Genomic DNA, 20,198 nt, shown 5'->3' on the forward strand with positions numbered 1-20,198 from the left:
CCAGTGAGCAGTCAGGCTTTATTTCCTGGAGGATGGACTGGTTGGATCTTCTCGCAGTCCAAGGCACTCTCAGAACTTTCCTCCAACACCACAGCTCAAAAGCATCGATCTTCCTTCGCTCAGCCTTCCCTAAGGTCCAGCTCTCACATCCGTAGGTTACTACAGGGAAGACCATGGCTTTGATTAGGCGGATCTTTGTTGCCAGTCTGATGTCTCTACTCTTTACTATTTTATCGAGACTGGACATTGCTCTCCTCCCAAGAAGTAAGCGTCTTCTGATTTCCTGGCCACAGTCTGCATCTGCAGTAATCTTTGCACCTAGAAATACAAAGTCTGTCACGGCCTCCACGGTTTCTCCCTCTATTTTCCAGTTGTCAATCATTCTTGTTGCCATAATCTTGGTTTTTTTGACGTTTAGCTGCAACCCGGCTTTTGCGCTTTCTTCTTTCACCTTGATTAAAAGGCTCCTCAACTCCTCCTCGCTTTCGGCCATCAGAGTGGTGTCATCTGCATATCTGAGGTTGTTAATGTTTCTTCCAGCAATTTTCACCCCAGCTTTGCATTCATCCAGCCCCACACATCGCATGTGTTCTGCATACAAGTTAAAAAGGTTGGGTGAGAGGATGCAGCCTTGCCGTACGCCTTTCCCAATCTTGAACCAGTCTGTTGTTCCGTGGTCAGTTCTTACTGTTGCTACTTGGTCCTTGTACAGATTCCTCAGGAGAGAGACAAGGTGGCTTGGTATGCCCATCCCACCAAGAACTTTCCACAATTTATTATGATCCACACAGTCAAAGGCTTTAGAATAGTCAATGAAGCAGAAGTAGATGTTTTTCTGAAACTCCCTGCCTTTCTCCATTATCCAGCGGATATTGGCAATTTGGTCTCTCGTTCCTCTACCTTTTCTAAACCCAGCTTGAACATCTGGCAACTCTCGCTCCATGTATTGCTGGAGTCTTCCTTGCAGGATCTTGAGCATTACCTTACTGGCATGAGAAGAATGGGTTTACTATAACAAGCAAAAAGCAGTAGCGGGAATAGTCTTGGGAAGTTCAAGCGGGATTATTGTGCAACCTCTGAGGATGCCTGCCACAGATGCAGGTGAAACATTAGGAGAGAATGCTTCTAGAACATGGCCATACAGCCCCAAAAAACTACAACAACCCAGTGTAGTGTTTTGTCTCAAAACATTTTATCTTTAGGGAGAAATAGTGAGATCACTGTGAAAAGAAGCTCTGCCTTAAGCATGCTTGGACTCTGGTGAATTTAGTGAAAATTATATCACTAATAGAATTCTCAAAAACATTTGAAAACCTGATTTTAGATTTAAAAGTTGAAGTGCTGTCACTTACATTTTAAGGAAACATGTATTAAAGGTTCATTTGATCAGTGACAGAATGGTGACATCAACATTCAGAAAATTTATTTCTAGATTTAATTCAAGCCATTGGTCTTCATAATGTCCACCTTTAAAAGAAAGTCAGTAATCGACTTCTTCACCAGGATATTTGACATAATAGTAATCTTGTATCTACATAACAGGGAGCTCTCTTAATAGATTTTCCCCCCTATGTCAGGAGCGACTTGAGAAACTGCAAGTAGCTTCTAGTGTGAGAGAATTGGCCATCTGCAAGGATGTTGCCCAGGGAATGCGTGGATGTTTTGATGTTTTACCATCCTTGTGGGAGGCTTCTCTTATGTCACTGCATGGGGAGCTGGAGCTGACAGAGGGAGCTCATCCACGCTTTTCCCGGTTTTGAACCTCCAACCTGTCGGTCTTCAGTCCTGCTAGCACAGGGGTTTAACCCATTGCTCCACTGGAAATAATATAGCAGCAAGTCATGTCTCCATAAAAACATGTATTTATTTACAGTATTTATATTCCGCCCTTTTCACCCCAAAAGGCTCAGGGCGGATCACAATACACACATACATGGCAAACATTCAACGCCGTTTTTCTAGACATACAGATCGACAGACATATTTTTGGCATTTCCACTTGGGTGCTTGGAGGTTATGCTCGATTCCAGCCATAGGGAGAGCTGTTGCTTCATCCACTATGACACCGAGTCATTTTGATCATATTTCCTCCTTGCTTTTGATCGTTCACATTTTTTTTATGGTGTCGGAAAATGCTTCCCCGTTTTAAGTGGTCCCTAATTTCTCTACTCACAGCTCAGCTGTTTTTGAACTGCTTAGGTGGACAGTAAGCTAGGCTTAACAGTCAGGTGCTCAGTCCAACTCGGGCTTTGGACCTGTCACCTTCCAGTTAGCAGTGATCTATTACAGCTGGAGATTCCTTCCTTCCTTCTTTTCCCTTCCTTTCCCCCGTCACATTTCTGTCTCTGTGACACCACAGCCACTTCACCTAGCAAGCAGCAATCCATCACATAGCAACAGCAAATCCGGTGACATCAGAGAGCCACTTTACCTAGCCTTTGTGCTACAAACAAACATAATTTGACTTTGATATAGAGATGGAACAAGCAGCCAATACTGAATATGTTTAGCAGCCAAAGTTCTCATGTCAAGGTGTGAACAGCATAATAAAATGTATGGCTAAACATTAGGATCCAAAGAACTGAATTTAATTTAAATCCAGTGAAGTTTCTTGTTCTCTCTTATGCAAAAACAAACGATTTCTAGCAGTGCTCTGATTCAAGAGTGAATTTCCATGTTGCTTTATGAGGGGAAAATTGTGGTGCAGCAGGTTAAACTGCTGAGCTGCTGAACTTGCTGACTGAAAGGTTGGTGGTTCAAATCTGGGGAGTGGGGTGAGCTCCCGCTGTTGACCCAGCTTCTGCCAACCTAGCACTGGTGATCCTCACTCTCAGATATTTATTTTATGGTGGCTGTTGCTTTATTGAAACGAGGCAGTCATGGATTGCCCTTGTTTCAGTACTGTTTTCCATACACATTTTTTCAACTCAGCAGGCGTTTTCAAAACTAATCAGAAATATTCTGGTGACAACTGATGCTTTAAGACAGAATTTGAATATAAATCCAGCAGTTCAGTCTTGAGAAGTGTGGGTAGAAAAAGAAAGCTTTATATACAAATATACATTTTACAGAAGAGACAAATGAAATGTACAGAAAACAAACGCTACTCCACTGAGAAGTGTGTTTAACATAAGATGTCAGGAATGAAATATAGAGCAATTTCTTGGTTATTTGATTAGTTACTTGTCAAAAAATACAAATAAACAATAATAATTTTATTAATATAAAATCTTTTTTGCCCATTTAGAAATGATGCTATCCCCAGTGAAACTAATTAGTAAAAACGAAAACAATACTTTTAAGTGCTGATTTTGGAAATTCCAAAAAACTAACTTTTTAGTGCAGTTATGGTATGTATATAAATGAATGGACTCTTCTTAAAATACAGGGGATTCAGGATTTTGGTGGACAGGATAGGACAGGAGATTGAGCTTTTTTAAAAAGGCAGAAACAATTAATCTACAGATGCTTCTGTGATAGTTTCGGTACAAGCCAAAGAAGCATTATGTGTTGTTTTAAAACAAGCACAGAGACATATAGTGCCAGCTTCTAAGCATGTAAGGTCCAGCAATTCCAACTTAAGAACGGCCTCTTTGCAGATCTCCCTGGATATATGTCAGCTTAGCACCATCAATTATAAGGTTATAGTTTTTAAAAGTGACCTAGAAAATACCATCACTTACTTTTAAGAAAACACAGATATACATCTATATGGAATTCACCTGAGAAACAGCATAGTTTGATTTTTTTTCACACGAATTCTAGAATAAGAGTGCTTTAAACAATTGTAATGCAATACACAGAGTAGTGGTCGGAATCATATTAGGCAGTTAGGAGTATTTGCAATTCCTACATAGCTCTTAGTAGAGACTGTGAAAATCCCAATGGGATCAAGAGGAGTCCATGACCTTGTTGAGAAAAAAGTAGCTGACTGATGCTCCCATCCCCTTCGTGCGAGTGACAGGGGCCTTTTCCTTGATTGAGAGGAACAGAACTCCATCACAGCTTACCAGTAAGTGGGGCTTGAGAAGCGAGTCTGGAGAGGTTCATAGTTATGGTGTTACGCAATACGCAATGGTCATATGGGATCATAGCTATTAATCCTAAACTGGCTTTTCACTGAAAATCCAGAATGTGTATTGAGGACCATTCTGATTCTAATTTAAGATATACATGTATTAATACCAGACTGAAATATGTACCACTAGATTGTTTTAATGTAAAAGCAACATACTATGGAAGTGACTATTTCCTTTAGCATTCCAAAGGAGATATATATACATTCCAAGCTGCTTGAGAAAACCAATGGTTTGGCAGCAAATCTGGAACAGGGCGATTGGGTCTTCACTTAACAATTTTGAATTAAGGTGTTGTGGACATAAGAGGAATTAAGATGGACATATGTACTATCGTAATAAAAAAACAGTTGTAGAGAAATCTGGGGACAAAACAGCAGGTGTGGGAAGGATTAAGTGGCCCTGTTGAATTACAGCCCTTCCGCCAAGTCCTTTTTTGATGTTTAGTGAAGGATCCATCTGAAGCAAGGCATGTTGTGATCCACATGGCCCTTTTACACGTATCTAAGTCACTGGGAATTTGTAGCTGGGTTGGGACCTGTCTTTCCTTTTCCTTTTCTTTTTTTTTTTGAAGGCAGATACTTAGTGCAAAACTGCTCTTAAACACACAGGACTACTGACTCATGACATGGAATCTTCTCCTTGGATGATGAACCAGAATCTTGAGCACCCTAATACATAGCGTTCTACACTGTGCAATTACTCACTGGAGAACAACTCCAGCTTTTGTAAGAAACACAGGGTTTCGTTGCTGCCCGTTTTGTTATGGAGCAGCTCCAGGTTTCCATTTCCAAGAAAAATGCTCAAATTTAATTCAGCATATGCATAAGCACTCAATGTAATATTGAGAGCTATGAGAATATCTAGCAATAGGCTCCTCCACACTACCATCTGAGATCTGTGTCATTGTACAGTTTCCAAAGGACACCACTTTGGGTGCGTTGGCAGTTTGTGCTTGGTTGCTGCAGACAAAATTCATATATAAAAGAGGAAGGTTATAAAGCTAGGCAGCTGTCCTCAGGTATCGAGATTGATCTTTCTTTGTCGAAGTGGATAGCGATTCTGTGGGGGATGCAACGGTCTCTTTATTTTGAGCAGAACAGAGTTACTACTAGCAGTTGGTGGGAGTGTGACTTCCACTTGTGATGCGAGGTCTTTGATATCGATTTTGTTCTCTTTTTTCTCTTCTGAGCCAGAGACAATTTCTTGGTCAAGTTCGTACGGTTCCAAAGTTGGCTGCAGAGATACAGCTTTTGAGAAACCTTCCGCTTTTCCCACAAGGAGCGACAAAGACTACGGTCATGTGCATGAAGAGGTGGAAAAAAAAGAGAAAACATTTAAGACATTAGAAATTAGGTAGTATGTATTGCCATTTATAAATATCAATTTATAAAGACAATTTTGGTCAGCATGTAAACTGCATGTAAAAATTAACAAGAAAAATAATAACTCAGAAACCAGTAAGACTGCCCACAGAATAACATTTAATTTCTTCTAGAGAATTACCATATATACTTGAACATAAACAGAGTTTTTTAGCCCCTTTTTAAGGCTGGAAAAGCCTCCCCTCAGCTTATACTCAAGCCAAGGTTATTTATTATTTTACATTATTTTTTATTACAATTTATTATTTCACTCTATTTATTATTGTTACATTTATTATTTTACTTTACTATTGTTATTATTGTTATTATTATGTTTATTATTTTATTCTATTACTGTTATATTTATATTTTACTCTATTATTACTTTTATTATTCCATTATTTTACATTATTTTACATTATTATTATTATTACATTTATTAATTTATTATTATTGGAAGGCTACATAAGCACATTTACACTGAAGAAGGTTAGAATAATTGTTTAATCAGAGTTGGACAGTCTTATCTTACATTACAGATTTATATAAATATTCAAAAACATTTAACCAACTGATCCTCAGTAATGTCTTCCCATTTTTGTGTAAAATTATGGTATCCTTGTTATTTAAATTACCAAGGTGGCTTATCGCTTGAGTATAGGTACATATGCAGTATCACAATTAACAAAACCTATATGCTTATATTTTCTGAAGTCACATTAATAATGTATCTTAAAAGCATCAATGCTCCATATTCCACAACAGCACAAAGGTGTTCTCAGTGCTATAGGTCAAACTATACAACTCTCGTCTTGGGTTTCAAAGCTTAGGCATATGTTCTGTTCAGCTAATATTTGACCAGAATGGAATTAGTTTCTGTTGTCATCAAAGGCTGGAGATTCAATACACAGAAGTATAAAATTATTTAAAAATTAAATTAGATGGCTTCATGTTAAATTTTTGGTATTTCAAATACAACACAAAAACGAGTAATCAATAGTTTAATGACAGAAAAGATTTCACATTATTCTTTATTACCTTTGAACCAGCTTTTACATATTCACAATCCTAATAGGCTAGCTATACAAACTGGTGAGAGTAAAAACTATTAAGAACCCTCATCATCTTGATTCAGTCCTAGATACAGCAATATCTAAATAGGCCCAATTACCCGAACGATTAATAGTCACTGTAGTAACGATACAGGTTTTTCAACCACAATTACTAGTTTTTATATTAAAAAGCGTAGGATTGTGTAGGCTTCTGCTTCAGCGGGAGCTCTATGGCTTTGTTTGAAAATAGGTTAAATTCTTTGACTTGATAAGAACCACTGGGTTGGATCTAGGTCTTAGAAAAGACAAATGAAAACTGACTGAATATAGATCTAACCCATTGTCTGATTTTATAAATCTTACCTTAAATGATTCTTCAATGTGTCTCATGGCATTTTTTGTGGCAAGACTCAAATTTGCCATATGCAAATCTAAAAGGAAAGATAATAATTTCACAAGCTTTGTGGAAAGATAAAATGGGAAAAAGAAGAGTTGCCTACTACTTGGTTGGGTTATTTTAAAGCAGGAAAATTAAAAGACCACTATCATGGGCAGTCGACAACATTTCTAATGTATTGTCAAAGACTTTTATGGCCGGAATCACTGGGTTGTTGTGAGTTTTCCGGGCTATATGGCCATTTTCCAGAAGCATTCTCTCTTGAAGTTGATGAACTGAAAATGAACAAAATCTGGCTACCAGTATTTAAAAAAAGCTCTAAAACCAGGATAGTAATTAAAGAACAACACTCAGAAAACAGGGGAATTCCAAACAGGGAATTCCAGACAGCTCCAAGGAATACCTCTAAATAAAGGATTCTCCCAGGCAACAACCAGCCAGGCTTTGAAGTTGCAAGGCCATCAAATGATAATCAAGGTGGCCAATTACAACATTCACACCTGCCTCCAGCAGACAAGAGCTCTTTTTCCCACCCTGGACATTCCACAGATATATAAACCCAATTTTCCTAGTTTTCAACAGACCTCACAACCTCTGAGGATGCCTGCCATAGATGAAGGTGAAACGTCAGGAGAGAATGCTTCTGGAACATGGCCATACAGCCCAGAAAACTCACCACAACCCAAAATTTCCAATACTTAAAACAGTTTTAAAATATCCAATTTCACTGAAAAAACATCAACATTTTCCTTTGGTCTTCTGTTGATCCCTAGCTGGCAATAAAGATGTAATAACCCAGTGTCCATGACTACAGAGCATAAGGTGGACCAGAATTAGGTATGACTATTGAAACAACAACCCTTTCTTAGCTACACAGTTCCATAAGCAACCAAAAGCAAAAGTAAACTGCAAGTAGCTTCAAACCAGCTTTAGTTTTCACTCACTGAAATGACAACTATTCTCATCTTAACAGAAACTTAGCATGTGAAATAATTTAACCCTAAAAGCCAAAAGCGGAAAGCCCATTCACTGCAAACCGAAAACCTTCTGTTGGGTCAGGCCTTCAGAATGGGAGCTTTTAGGATGTGGGGTTTTAAAGTTGAAACCATTAAAAATATGGAAAACGAAATTAAGTAGAAATGACTTTTAAAGTAGTTTCCCTTACATTAAAAACAACGCGTGCAATTAAAACTGGTGCAATGACAACAGTTCACCCAGAAAAGCACAGTGGGATCAAAGGCAGCCTTGCCCATAACATAACACTGCAACAGCAGAGAAGACAAAAGTCCCTGAAACTTTCTGTGTCACACATCACACAACTTCATTCAAGAAAGGAGGTGCATGAGAACAGAAACCTGTTACATCAACCAATACAGGCCGATGTGTTTCCAATAAAAAGTCTTTACAGGAAAGCATAGGATATTGCTTTCAGGAAACTGATTACAATCCCTCTCAAAGTACTAGGTATTTAAAACAGAAACAGTTCCTGGATATTTGACACAAAATAGCCCAGGACCTGGGAGATTCAAGAACCAATATTATATGGTTGAGATTACCTCTCCAAACACCTGCCTGGTACTGTCACTTGTTTCATCTCCTTCCAGTACTATCTCTTCTAAACCTTGTTTCTATGAATTACCCTGCCTTGTTTTCCATTATCCTGTTGAAACCACAACTAAATACATGAAATAGAAATATACAAAACCTCCCTTAATTTATCTCAGTTCAATTACCATTCTGTGCTGTGAACAGATCTACTGAATCAGTAAAATTTACATAGGTGTTGACTTTCCAAAATACCATCAATTCTACTTTAGCTGGGACTAAACCCAATGTATTAGGATTTTTAAAAAAACAAGCTTTAGTTTTGTTTCATATGCAGACAGGTCTGGAAAGCTGGTAGTGTTAACCGATAAGTACAGAAGACCTGATGGTTAAAGGCACTTGGCTCAGAGAGAAAAAATCTGGCTAAAAAAACTGTGATAAGTTTGTCGTAAGTCCAAAACCACTTGAAGCACACATATCAACGAATAATGGCCTCTTCTGGTCCTAAAACAGTGGGGCCACAAAAGTAGTACAACTGCCCCCATCCCTACCTCTACAGTTTGGAAGCAGGTTAAGTTTTAATTGTGTTATATTTCTGGTCCATCCCCTGTTCAGATATCAGCCAGCATGCCCATGTCTTAAATCAAGAAATCAAGCTTCCTAAGATCTATCTACAGAGATGCTTGCAGGAACACCCCAGCAAGCAAGAGTCCAAAAGTGGCAGGTTAAAACTCGGAACCTAAATCAGTAGCTGATACTGGATGAGAAACACCCTCTTGGGCACACAGACGACTGGGCGACTTGGAAGGTGCTGAACAGACTGCACTCTGGTACCATGACATCAGAGCCAATCTTAAGAAATGGGGCCACAAAGTGGAGTTCACAACATGCGAGTGTGGAGAAGAGCAAACCACAGACCACTTACTATAATGTAGTCTGAGCCCCACCACATGCACAATGGAGGACCTTCTTACAGCAACACCAGAGGCACTCTAAGTGGCCAGCTTCTGGTCAAAGGAAATTTGGTACAATGCCAAGTTTTTAACTTGTTTGCCATTTTTATGCATTATAACTGTATTCTCAGTTTGCTTCTGACATGATAAAAAGAGGATTACTATAGCCTGGATCAGATGTGCTATTCCCTCAAAGTGCTCGTTGTGTATATTTTGTTTTATGCTCTTGATAAATCCTTCCTCTCAGAAATAGAGCAGTTCTGATATACATTACAGGGATAGGTCTGCTCAAAGTCCTGCATATGCTTTTATTTTGGAACATGTGCAACTCACAGCTTTGTCTGAAAAAGACATTTACTCATATCTCAAACTTTAGTCTGGAGCCTCCTCAAGAAGACCTAGCTTATTGTAATCTGCAATCACAATCAACACTAAAGACACTATGGTGGAAATAAACTAATCTTTTGCCAAGAGTCTCTTGGATGAAACTGGCAATTTATTCCCTTTTAGCCTTAGGTTTCCTATTTATTAAAGGTAGTCACTGTTACAGCTCCCCAGTAGCACTGGACTGTTTTCATCTTAGACAGAAAAGTAGATAATTTGAACTTATCTAGCCCAGTATCTGTATAATACATAATTAACCAATGAGACCGTTACATATAAAAGGTATTTGGTATTTAGTAGCCGTGTTATTTACATGACTTTCAAAACACGGGGAAATGAAAAAAGGAAATGAAAGGTAGCGAGTGATCTGAATCTCTTTGGTTTCTAGCCAACGTAGCTACTAAATAGGGATACATGAATATCACAGAAACTATGTAAGTACAGTACACACATTCAATATAGCACATAACTCTGAGCAAAAAAAAAATGACAGGTAGGAAGCATACTCTTTGATCACTGCTTAAGAAATTATAAAAGAACTCAACTGTGTGAGCAAATATTTAAAAAAAAATGACAGGTAGGAAGCATACTCTTTGATCACTGCTTAAGAAATTATAAAAGAACTCAACTGTGTGAGCAAATATTTACAGCTCTAGTTCAAAGTTATTTGCAGACTGACAATACTGAATTATTAATACAAAGAATGTGATTTCTGAGTTCCTGTTCAAAGAAAACTTCTTAAATCAATGACATATAACAAAATTCCATGTTGCTGCGAGATACTCACAGAAACACCTCAGCAAGTGAGAATCCAATAGTGGCAGACTAAAACCTAGAACTTCAATTCATGACTGATACCAAATGAGACTCCCCACTGGGCACACAGAAGATTGGATGATCTGGAAGGCGCTGAACAGACTGTGCTCTGGCACCACGAGATGCAGGGCCAATCTTAAGAAATGAGGCCACAAAGTGGAGTCAACGACATGCAAGTCTGGAGTAGAGCAAACCACAGACCACCTATTACAATGCAACCTGAGCCCTGCCACATGCACAATGGAGGACCTTCTTACAGCAACACCAAAGGCACTCCAAATGGTATTATAATGTCAAGTTTTTAAACTCTGTGTTTTTTTAAAATACATTACATCTGTACCCTCAGTTTGCTGATATGATAAATAAACAAATAACAAATTCCATATGCAGACAAATGTCTTACCGTCTGTCATTCCAGAAAATCTTCTCTTCTTCAAGTTTCCAAACAATGAAATGACATTTGCCATTTTGCCAAATCTCATGTAATTTCTTTCAAAGCAACTGCTTAAAGATTTCAACCTAGCTACTTCTAGAACTTGACTCAAAAGCAGATTGTCACTAAAAATTAATCCCCACAATTTTGAGGCTAGTGAAGGAGAAAGTGCAGCCATAGGCTGGATGTAGCCCCTAAAACCTTCAAAACTGTAGGTTTTTTCCCCAGGAAAACATCTGTCCTCTAACAACCCCACCCCCAAATAATACTGCCAAAGCAATTTAATGGACTAAAACAACACTACTCAAAATTTATAGAAGTGGTAAAAATCACCTGAAAAAAATCCTGAAGTACAAACTGGAAATGAGTTCCAAGTTGCACTTGCAGTTGAAAAATACAATAATTATATTAAGTGCAAGGCTGAAATGTAGCTTCACCACAGTTGCCCATCCCTGCCTTATATTCCTAGATTGTGTTTGGGTTCCAAATGGCAACTGTACAAATTCATGATTATTTGGAGGTGGGTAAATAGAAGAAGAAAGTCATTAAACATACAATTCTTGAAAAAGAGTTGTTTTGAACTAAAAAAGTGAAATAGTGTTTTGTTCTCATCACTCTTTTACTAATTATGTAACAATAGGACTTTGCAAAGCTCTTTCTAGCAATTATCTAACACTTTTCAGAGCTAGCTGTTCAGATTCATATATCTCCCTCCCCCCCCTTACTTTATATATCTATACCTATCTGCATACCTGCCAACCTAGGATAAAATTTTATATACTGATTATGTGGATTTGAATTGATAAACCTAATGGATTCAGTGGGTCTACTCCATAGCATTTAGGCCACCCTTAAACACTTTAAACACAATGATATTATTTTTTAACAGACTAATAGCTACTCCTCTGGAAAAGAACAAATACATTACAAGTTACCTTGAGAAGGTTTTGTTGTTATTTCTTGACGATTTCCTGAAGTTTGACGGCAACCCTGCACAAACAAATGTACATATGAAGCATCTTCTACTGGCTTTGTGTATATTTTTCAACACAACAGCACAGCTTATGACAAAAACTGTTTCTTTTTTGCACAAAAGGGAAAGTCTGGGTTTAGGAAGTCATATTGTAGAAAACGTTTATTCAGCAGCATCAGGTATTTCAAAGCCTGGAACATTAAAAGCCAGGTCTATTTTGCTTTCTTATCTCAATGCAATTAAGAGCATATATAAACAGTGCCTTCTGTTGTACAGTTTAGGAATTACAGTAGGATGATTTTACATTCTCTTAAAGTTCACATCAGAACCAAAGGTCTGTGCAAGAAACACAGGCCCTAAATACTATTTTTAACTCAGCCACAGTCGACCAATGAAATTAATGACATTTTTATAAGCACTGATTCACAATTCAACAACTGATTTAACAAGCTTACTCTTACTGGAAGCATGAACAGAACTTAGGTTGAAAAACTACCATCATTCCATGCCTATAACACAATTTGTGTGCAAAGTAGATGCTGCATGCCTCCAATACAGGCCGAGTGTGACAGAAGAAGGAAATCTGATGTCACAATGATGTGCCAAACTGGGTATTTACAGGGATGCTAGTTGCAGAAGCATCTCAATGGGATGTCTAATCTTAGTGTGGTAAACTGGTTAACTCTTAAGACTTTTAAGCATTAAAAAAAGCCTATGTTTAAAAATTAGTTAACTGTGAAACAGGTTGGATGATGTTGGGGAAGTCACCTACCACACAGGACTATGATGAACATAAAAGGGCATAACACCCCCTCCCCTTTTAAACTCTGAAATTACCAAAGGAAGGTTGAGATATAAATGTTCTAACCTCCAAGGATTTTAAATATCACTTTATTTAAACATCTTAAACCAAAATTTATATGAAATCTCAGATTATGCTACGAGGCAATTTTTACCAACGGGAATATTTCCTTAAAATTCAGGAGCTCCCTACTAGGAATTTATTTACCCAAGGAAAAGTTGCTAGCAGGAATTACTGTATATACTCAAATATAAGCCAAGTTTCTCAGCCCTTTTTAAGGATGAAAAAGCCCTCCTCGGGTTATATTTGAGTCGAAGTTATTTATTATTTTACTCTGTTATTGTTGTTATTATTATTATGTTTATTATTTGATTCTATTATTCTTATTATTACATTTACATTATTTGATTCTATTATTATTATTGTTATTATTACTTTTATCTATTATTATTACATTTATTATTTTCTCTATTTATTATTGTTATTATTACATTTATTATTTTACTCTATTATTACTGTTATTATTACATTTCCATTATTTTACTCTCTTCTTCTTCTTCTTCTTCTTCTTCTTCTTATTGGAAGGATACGCATGCACATTTACATTGAAGAAGGTTAGAATAATGGTTTAATCAAAGCTGGACAGTCTTATCTTAAATTACAACTTTATGTAAATATTCAAAAGCATTTAACCTATTGATGCCTCAATTAAAGTAATTTTATTGGTATCTATTTTTATTTTGGAAGTTTACCAGTAGCTGCTGCATTTCCCACCCTTGGCTTATACTCGAGTAAATAAATTTTCCCAGTTTTCTGTGGTAAAATTAGGTGCCTCGGCTTATATTCGGGTCGGCTTATACTCGAATATATACGGGTAAAAGATGTACACTTAAAATAATAATAATAATAATAATAATAAGAAGAAGAAGAAGAAGAAGAAGAAACAGTGTTAACTATTTCTCTTTTGAATTGTCTCTTCCTTTCCTCAGTTTTAAAGCCTCTGTGAAATAAATGTTTCCAGAAAACACAAATGGATTACTGATAGTCATCGGCTAGGCATGCATAACAACATAGATGCTCTGCATCCCATTGGTTTGATCAGTTATAAAAACCACTTTAAATTCATATTAGTATGAATTTTCTTGGATTGCAACAATCCAAGAAAGTAGGTTAGTGTTACTATAAAGAAGAGAAAGGCAGACAAGAGTATGGCATGAAAAAGATCAGCTAGCAATCATGGCTGAAACACAGTTTGAACAGACAATTCTTACTTGAAACATTATAAATGCATTTTTGGATACCTATAAACATATCTTAAAAAGAACTTTAAAGAGCATGACCTAGAAAGCATGACTTGGTGACTCTGGATGTTATCAGTCAAAAAGGCATGTTTCCAAGCGCTGCTACTAATCGATACATAAGCAAAATGACTGATTTTAGTTTCCCTTTGAAATGCATATAACTTCCCCCAGAGAACCGAGAATTAGGTTTACTCACCAGCAATTTTTTCTTTGTTTTGAGGGCCTTGATAAGGTAAATTTTCACTTCCCTGGGATATTGACTACGCTTGGAAGCTACCTCTACTATTAGATCATCTAGCTTATCCTCTATGAGTTTGATAGTCATATCTAATTTAAAAGAAAAATATTAAACATAAACAAATGAAAAAATCGTTTATTTGTAACATCTTCGCAAGAATGTACTTTGTTCCAGAAAGACTTAACTATATAAATAAGAGAAATATAAATTGATACATTTAAATAACTGCTGAAAAGAAGATGGGAAGACATCTTTATGTATCTTTCTTTTTCTTATGCTCTTTCATCTTTTTTCTCTCTCTCTTTTTCCTGTTTCTCTCCCTTTATGTATATTTTAATGTACTTAGTAATCTTCAAACATATTAAAAGAAAAGAAAAATCAGTTCCTAGTAATGCTAAGAAATTGACAGATGAATTGTCTTCTTACTCTCTTCCCACAAAGAATAAGACATTAAACTTCAGTAAATGTTATTGGTTGACTCTATGAATGAAGAAGTCATGGATACTGAGGTCTGAGTGTACCAGCCCTTTCTAATTTATTCTCTGCACTCACCTAGTGAGTCAGCAGATGGCAGTAAAGTTTGGCAATTCCCACTCCATAATTCTCAATCTACAGTTCTAACCTAAACTATTATAGACTGCAAGAATTTTGTATTCTAGAAATTTTAACTTACTGATATTTCATAAAATGATATCCAACTCTTGTGTTTTGGATACTATTATCCTTAACCACAATCAAAACTCATTCAAGGCTCAGTGCAGGTGTAGCTCAGTTAACAAAGCCTCTAACAAAGAAAATACAGTAATTTTCACAAAGTGTTTTTGTTCTCTGATTAGCAGAATGTTTTTCAGCAGCCTTGGCATTAGGAAGATGATGAAAGACTTTCAGTGATACATCGCAGCAGGGTGTCTTGACTAATAATAATAATAATAATAACAACACCAACAACTTTATTTGTACCCTGCCCCATCTCCCAACAAGAGACCCGCAGTGGCTTACAGACATGTAATAAACCATCCAATTAATAACATAACCAATTAAACAATCAAAATTAACACAAGACAGATCAAAGCAACAATGCAACTAAACAATACAACAGAGTTTGAGTTGAGGAAATGTGAGATCCTACTCTATTTCTTGCTACTGTAGTTGTGTATGCTTGCCTACAACAAGTAAACAATACTGTGAACAGCAAAACAGAAAGGAAAGGGGGAAATAAGCAGGCCTTACCAGCTACCTCTAGCATGTTTTTTTTGTGGTGTAGGAACCTATCCTTGTTTTTTCATGTTATTTCTGCCCTGATGATACATTTTCTGTTAAAGTAACTACTTTGTTAAATGAGTTATGCCTGTACTCAAATTTAAAAAGAATGAACCCGTTAAAATCACTGGAATCAAGTTTCGATCCCCAGACAAAAGTCTTTACCAGCAAATTTCAGAGATTAAAAAATAGTTTTGATTAAGCACATTTAGGGTTGAAGAACTCTCAGCTGGAAGGGATCCTATTATCTTTTTCCCAGATGTTCATTTATACAAATATCTTTGACTGAATTGTCCTGAGCGCATGAAAGTTGGAACCTGAAAGAAGAGGACAAGTTCCTTTACCTAATTCACATTAGCTTAGTTTTCTCTCAAACACTTCCACGCAAAGTGATCACAATGGGTGTTTCTAAACAATGGGATTATCCATTGATGAGATTATTCTACTGCACGAAAAAGTAATTCCATTGATATATACAAAATTCAGAGGACCAAAACAAATATAACCATGTTAGTAAAATAAGCAATATATTGTGGGCTTTGCATTAAGGGAATAATTTCCTTAATGTATACTGTGTACAGGGGGCAATAAAAGACTATTCAGTCCTCCACAGATACTGTATCCATAGATTCAATCATCCAAAGCTTGAAAAAGATTTTTTAGAAAATAAAAATTTAAAAACCCCTGATTATTTCCCATTTCATATCAGTCTTTTTCCATTTTACTATACCACTGTATTTAACAGAATTTGAGCACCCACTGATTTTGGAGTCCATAGTTGTCCTGGAACTCAATTCCAGGGGATCTGAAGGGCCCACTGCAATTATTTCTCACAAACCACCTGTTGTAACATAAGAATATATTTGGAATAAAGCAATGAAGTAGAGCATTTGATTGGAAGTACATTCAGTATTAGACAGCCTCATTAAATGGGACATATAAATGCATACTTATAATAATTATTTCTATCTGTGCAATCCAACAGAAATATTAAACAATGCAGCATGAAAGAAATTACAAGTCAAAGGTTTAGTACCATTATGAAGATCATCAGATGACTCCTGCCATGGCTGCCCGTTAACAGTGATGTTCTTTTGCACAGCTGTTTCAAAGTTCTGTTAAAAAAAGTATGCATGATAACTCTTAGAAATGCTGTTTTGCAAGTTTAATATAAATTTAAAAGATAACTTGAACATTTACCATTCTAGCAAACATCTTCTTTCTCTACTTATATGGAAAGAACACAGAAAACTATGAGGTAAACCCAGGAAGGATGCTAAAATGGCCAAGTGTTTTGATATTTAAAATAAGTATGACTGCAGATTTTTTGCTACCTTTGACTCTCTAAATCAGCTAATTGTTGTTGATGGAATACTGTGGAACCTTGGCTTAAGAGCATTTTGAGTTAAGAGCCGTTGCTTGGCACAGTTCCACTTTGACGTACAAGCATCATTTTGAGTTAACCGCTGGCACCAAAGGGAGTGCTAGTGCTAGAGTACAGGGCTTTAGGGCTTCAAGGGAGCAGCCTCTGTTCCTCCAGCTCTTGCTTGCTTTGGGAGATTGCTGCCCGCTTTGTGGAACTTTGAGTTAGTTGACTTTGTGTGATTTTTATTCTGGGCATGTTTGTTCTTATATGCTGGGTTATTTTTCCTATTATGTATGCATTGGTTGTTGCATTCAGGCACTGAATGTTTTCATTTTTCTGACTGGAATCCACCCTGAGTTCCTTCAGGGGGATAGGGCGGAATATAAATAAAGTTTTTATTATTTTATTTATTATTATTTTGCTTCATGAAGTGGGAGAGAGAGAGAGCAAGAGAGAGAAGTACAGTATGAAGAAAATTATGCTTCTGCCTCTTCACTTCATGCTTTCTTACCACAACTTTGTGCTTCTACCATTTTAAAGTTGATTTTCTTTTATATTGTTCCATGTGAATGTGTGGGTTTTGCCTTGCTGTTACACTGGCAATACATTTTGTTGCCTCAAACGTGCTTCCTTGCCATAACTTTATGCTTTTACCGTTTTAAAGTTGATCTTTCTTTTTTTAATTGTTCCTTATAAATCGGCAGTTAAACATTATTTGTGGAAAATCACAAATAGTCAATGAAGGTTGACATTTTACACACTTCTGACTGTTAAAATATGGAGAATTCAATATTGGAAAGATAATTTTCCTCCATCTCTGATCCATGAGGACTGAGGATAATTGGAGTTGCAACTCAAAAACACTTGTGCCTCGGAAGTTGGGGAAATGTTAAAGTACATTTTAACATCACACATCCTAGCCACAAGCTTTATCTCTAAACCTCACTATTCCGACTAAACAGAACAAACTGCAGCCTTCCAGATGTTACTGTATCACAGCTCCCATGAGCTCTAGTTATATCTAATAATGAGGAATACAAGAGTTGTAGTCCAGCATCTGGAGGGTACCGCAGGCCATTTGTAAGACTCCAAATGCTGAATCCTATTTTAGTGTTTACCTCTTTTGAATACATTGGGTTGCTGTCAGTTTTCCTCACAACTTCTGAGGATGCCTGCCATAGATGCAGGTGAAACATCAGGAAAGAATGCTTCTGGAACATGGCCATACAGCCCGGAAAACTCACAGCAACCCAATGATTCTGTAATAAGGAATTCAAAGTGCAGATTTGATAAATATGAATTTAATATGATGTGTGGGAATGAATGGAAGGATGTATGGATGGATGAGTTAATACTTTTGGAAGCACCAGTATACTATTAAGGCCTGCAATAACTAACTACCTGCTTTCTGGACTGTGATTAAAACCTGCTAATGAGAACTGAAAAGTAAACTCTGATAAGAACTGTGACAATGGTTCTTTCAAGTTAAGGAAATGTTTGCAACATTCCTTATGTTAAGAAGGAGGTCGACACAAGCCTTGTGCTTGTCAACACCAATCAAGAAGATCAACATCTGGCCAGGAAACTGAGATGGAGCCAGGATGGAAGACGTCTATCATTCATTTACAACTTTGGGACTACATCAACTGAATATTCCTATAAAAGACTCAGTCTAATAATGCTCAAAGTGTGACCGACCTGAGGAGTCTGGTTCACCAGCTGTGCTCTGCTCCATTGGAGTGGAAGATTTGCAAGAGAGCAGTCTGGTCACTTTGGGGCTTCTTTCTCAAGAGAAGAGGAAGAAGTGCATTTTTGGAGTCTTAGATTTTGTGCAGGGAGTCAGGTTTATTTATTTATTTAGTACATTTCTATACCGCCCCTCTTAGCCTTCTGGCGACTCAAGGCAGTTTACAAGGCAAGAATTCAATGCCGCCAAGGACACAATTACAATATACAATATAAAAAACATCAGCAACAGATAAATCAAACATAATGAAACATACTTCAATCGATAATCATTAAAACAATGTCCAGTTCCACCATATAGTTATTCCATTATTATATCCGTTACTCTGTATTTTCAAATGCCCGCTCAAATAGCCATGTCTTAAGATTCTTCCGGAATGATAGGAGCGAGGAAGCCCATCTAATCTCCCTAGGAAGAGCGTTCCATAGCCAAGGGGCCACCACTGAGAATTCCCTGTCTCTCATTCCCGCCAACCGTACTTGTGATGATGGCGGGACCGAGAGCAGGGCCTTTCCAGATGATCTTAAAGTCCTTGCAGGTTCATAAGGGGAGATTCATTCAGACAGGTAAGTTGGGCCAGAACTGTTCTGCTGTATTGAAAAGAGATATATGGTCCTTGGCATTATGCTTAGGGAAAGGATGCATTTTGGCGTTTTGAAGTTATGGTGTTATGGAAGTTTGGAACTATATGTTGGAAAGGCTGCAGGAAAGCTTCTCCAAGAAGAGGAAAAAGGGTATAATATTTGGGTGCATGAGGATGAATGCATGTCCATGGGTGTGAATGTTGAGTGAAAATATAATTATCCTTTGTTTGTTTGTTTACCAATGTAATTGTGAATCCAATGCAGTTGCATAGAACCTATATATTTGCATGTCTAATATCATTCTTTGTCTAAATGTTTTTCTGTAATCTGATACACTCTCTCACTCTGGAAATTGCAATAAAAAGAGCCTATACTTTAAAGTTATTGAAAAGTCATTCATGACAATTCCGGCCACTAAAGCCTTTGACAATACACTGAATACACTGGATTTGTTCTGGCACCGCTGGCCGCTCTGAGCCGCTTTTAGGAGAGAAAAGGCGGGATATAAATAATAATGAGATGATGATAAAAGGCAGTTGAGACCCAAAAGACGACTGAAAGTGAAGCCAGCAGCCTGACAGCTTCTCCTTCCCTCAGGCCTTTCATCCTCACCCAGAGCGCCTCGTCCAGGGCCTGCTTGAGGGCCTCGGCCTCCACAGCCTGCTCCGCGCCCAGCCTCTCCACCAAAGGCGCGTATTCCCCCAGCAGCTCGCTGGTCCAGTCACGGGAGCGGCACGGCACCCTCGGGTCGCCAGGCGGGCAGGCAGAAGAAGATGCCGCCTCTGCCGCCGCCGCCTCCATTTCACCCGCGATTTCCCGCTCTCGCCAAACCGCTCGTCAACATCGCCCCGCCCAGAAGCGGAAGTCCGGTCGGACGGTATTGGGCGCGGCACCGAATGAGTCCTTC

At 37.6% G+C, this 20,198-nt stretch overlaps 1 protein-coding gene across 1 annotated transcript; it reads right to left on the reverse strand.

Moving 5' to 3' along the window:
- Nucleotides 1-3,025: 3,025 nt before the first annotated feature.
- Nucleotides 3,026-20,164, reverse strand: NSL1 (NSL1 component of MIS12 kinetochore complex). Its single transcript, XM_060754308.2, has 6 exons — nucleotides 19,904-20,164; nucleotides 16,631-16,709; nucleotides 14,293-14,423; nucleotides 11,956-12,010; nucleotides 6,856-6,923; nucleotides 3,026-5,369 (listed from the first exon to the last, which is right to left on the reverse strand). Exons 1-6 carry the CDS (start codon nucleotides 20,090-20,092, stop codon nucleotides 5,094-5,096), a joined length of 798 nt encoding a protein of 265 aa, XP_060610291.2. The 5' UTR covers nucleotides 20,093-20,164; the 3' UTR covers nucleotides 3,026-5,093.
- Between the last annotated feature and the right edge of the window lie 34 nt (nucleotides 20,165-20,198).

Source organism: Anolis sagrei, chromosome 1 (assembly GCF_037176765.1).
Source record: "Anolis sagrei isolate rAnoSag1 chromosome 1, rAnoSag1.mat, whole genome shotgun sequence".
NCBI classification, from domain to species: Eukaryota; Metazoa; Chordata; class Lepidosauria; order Squamata; family Dactyloidae; genus Anolis; species Anolis sagrei.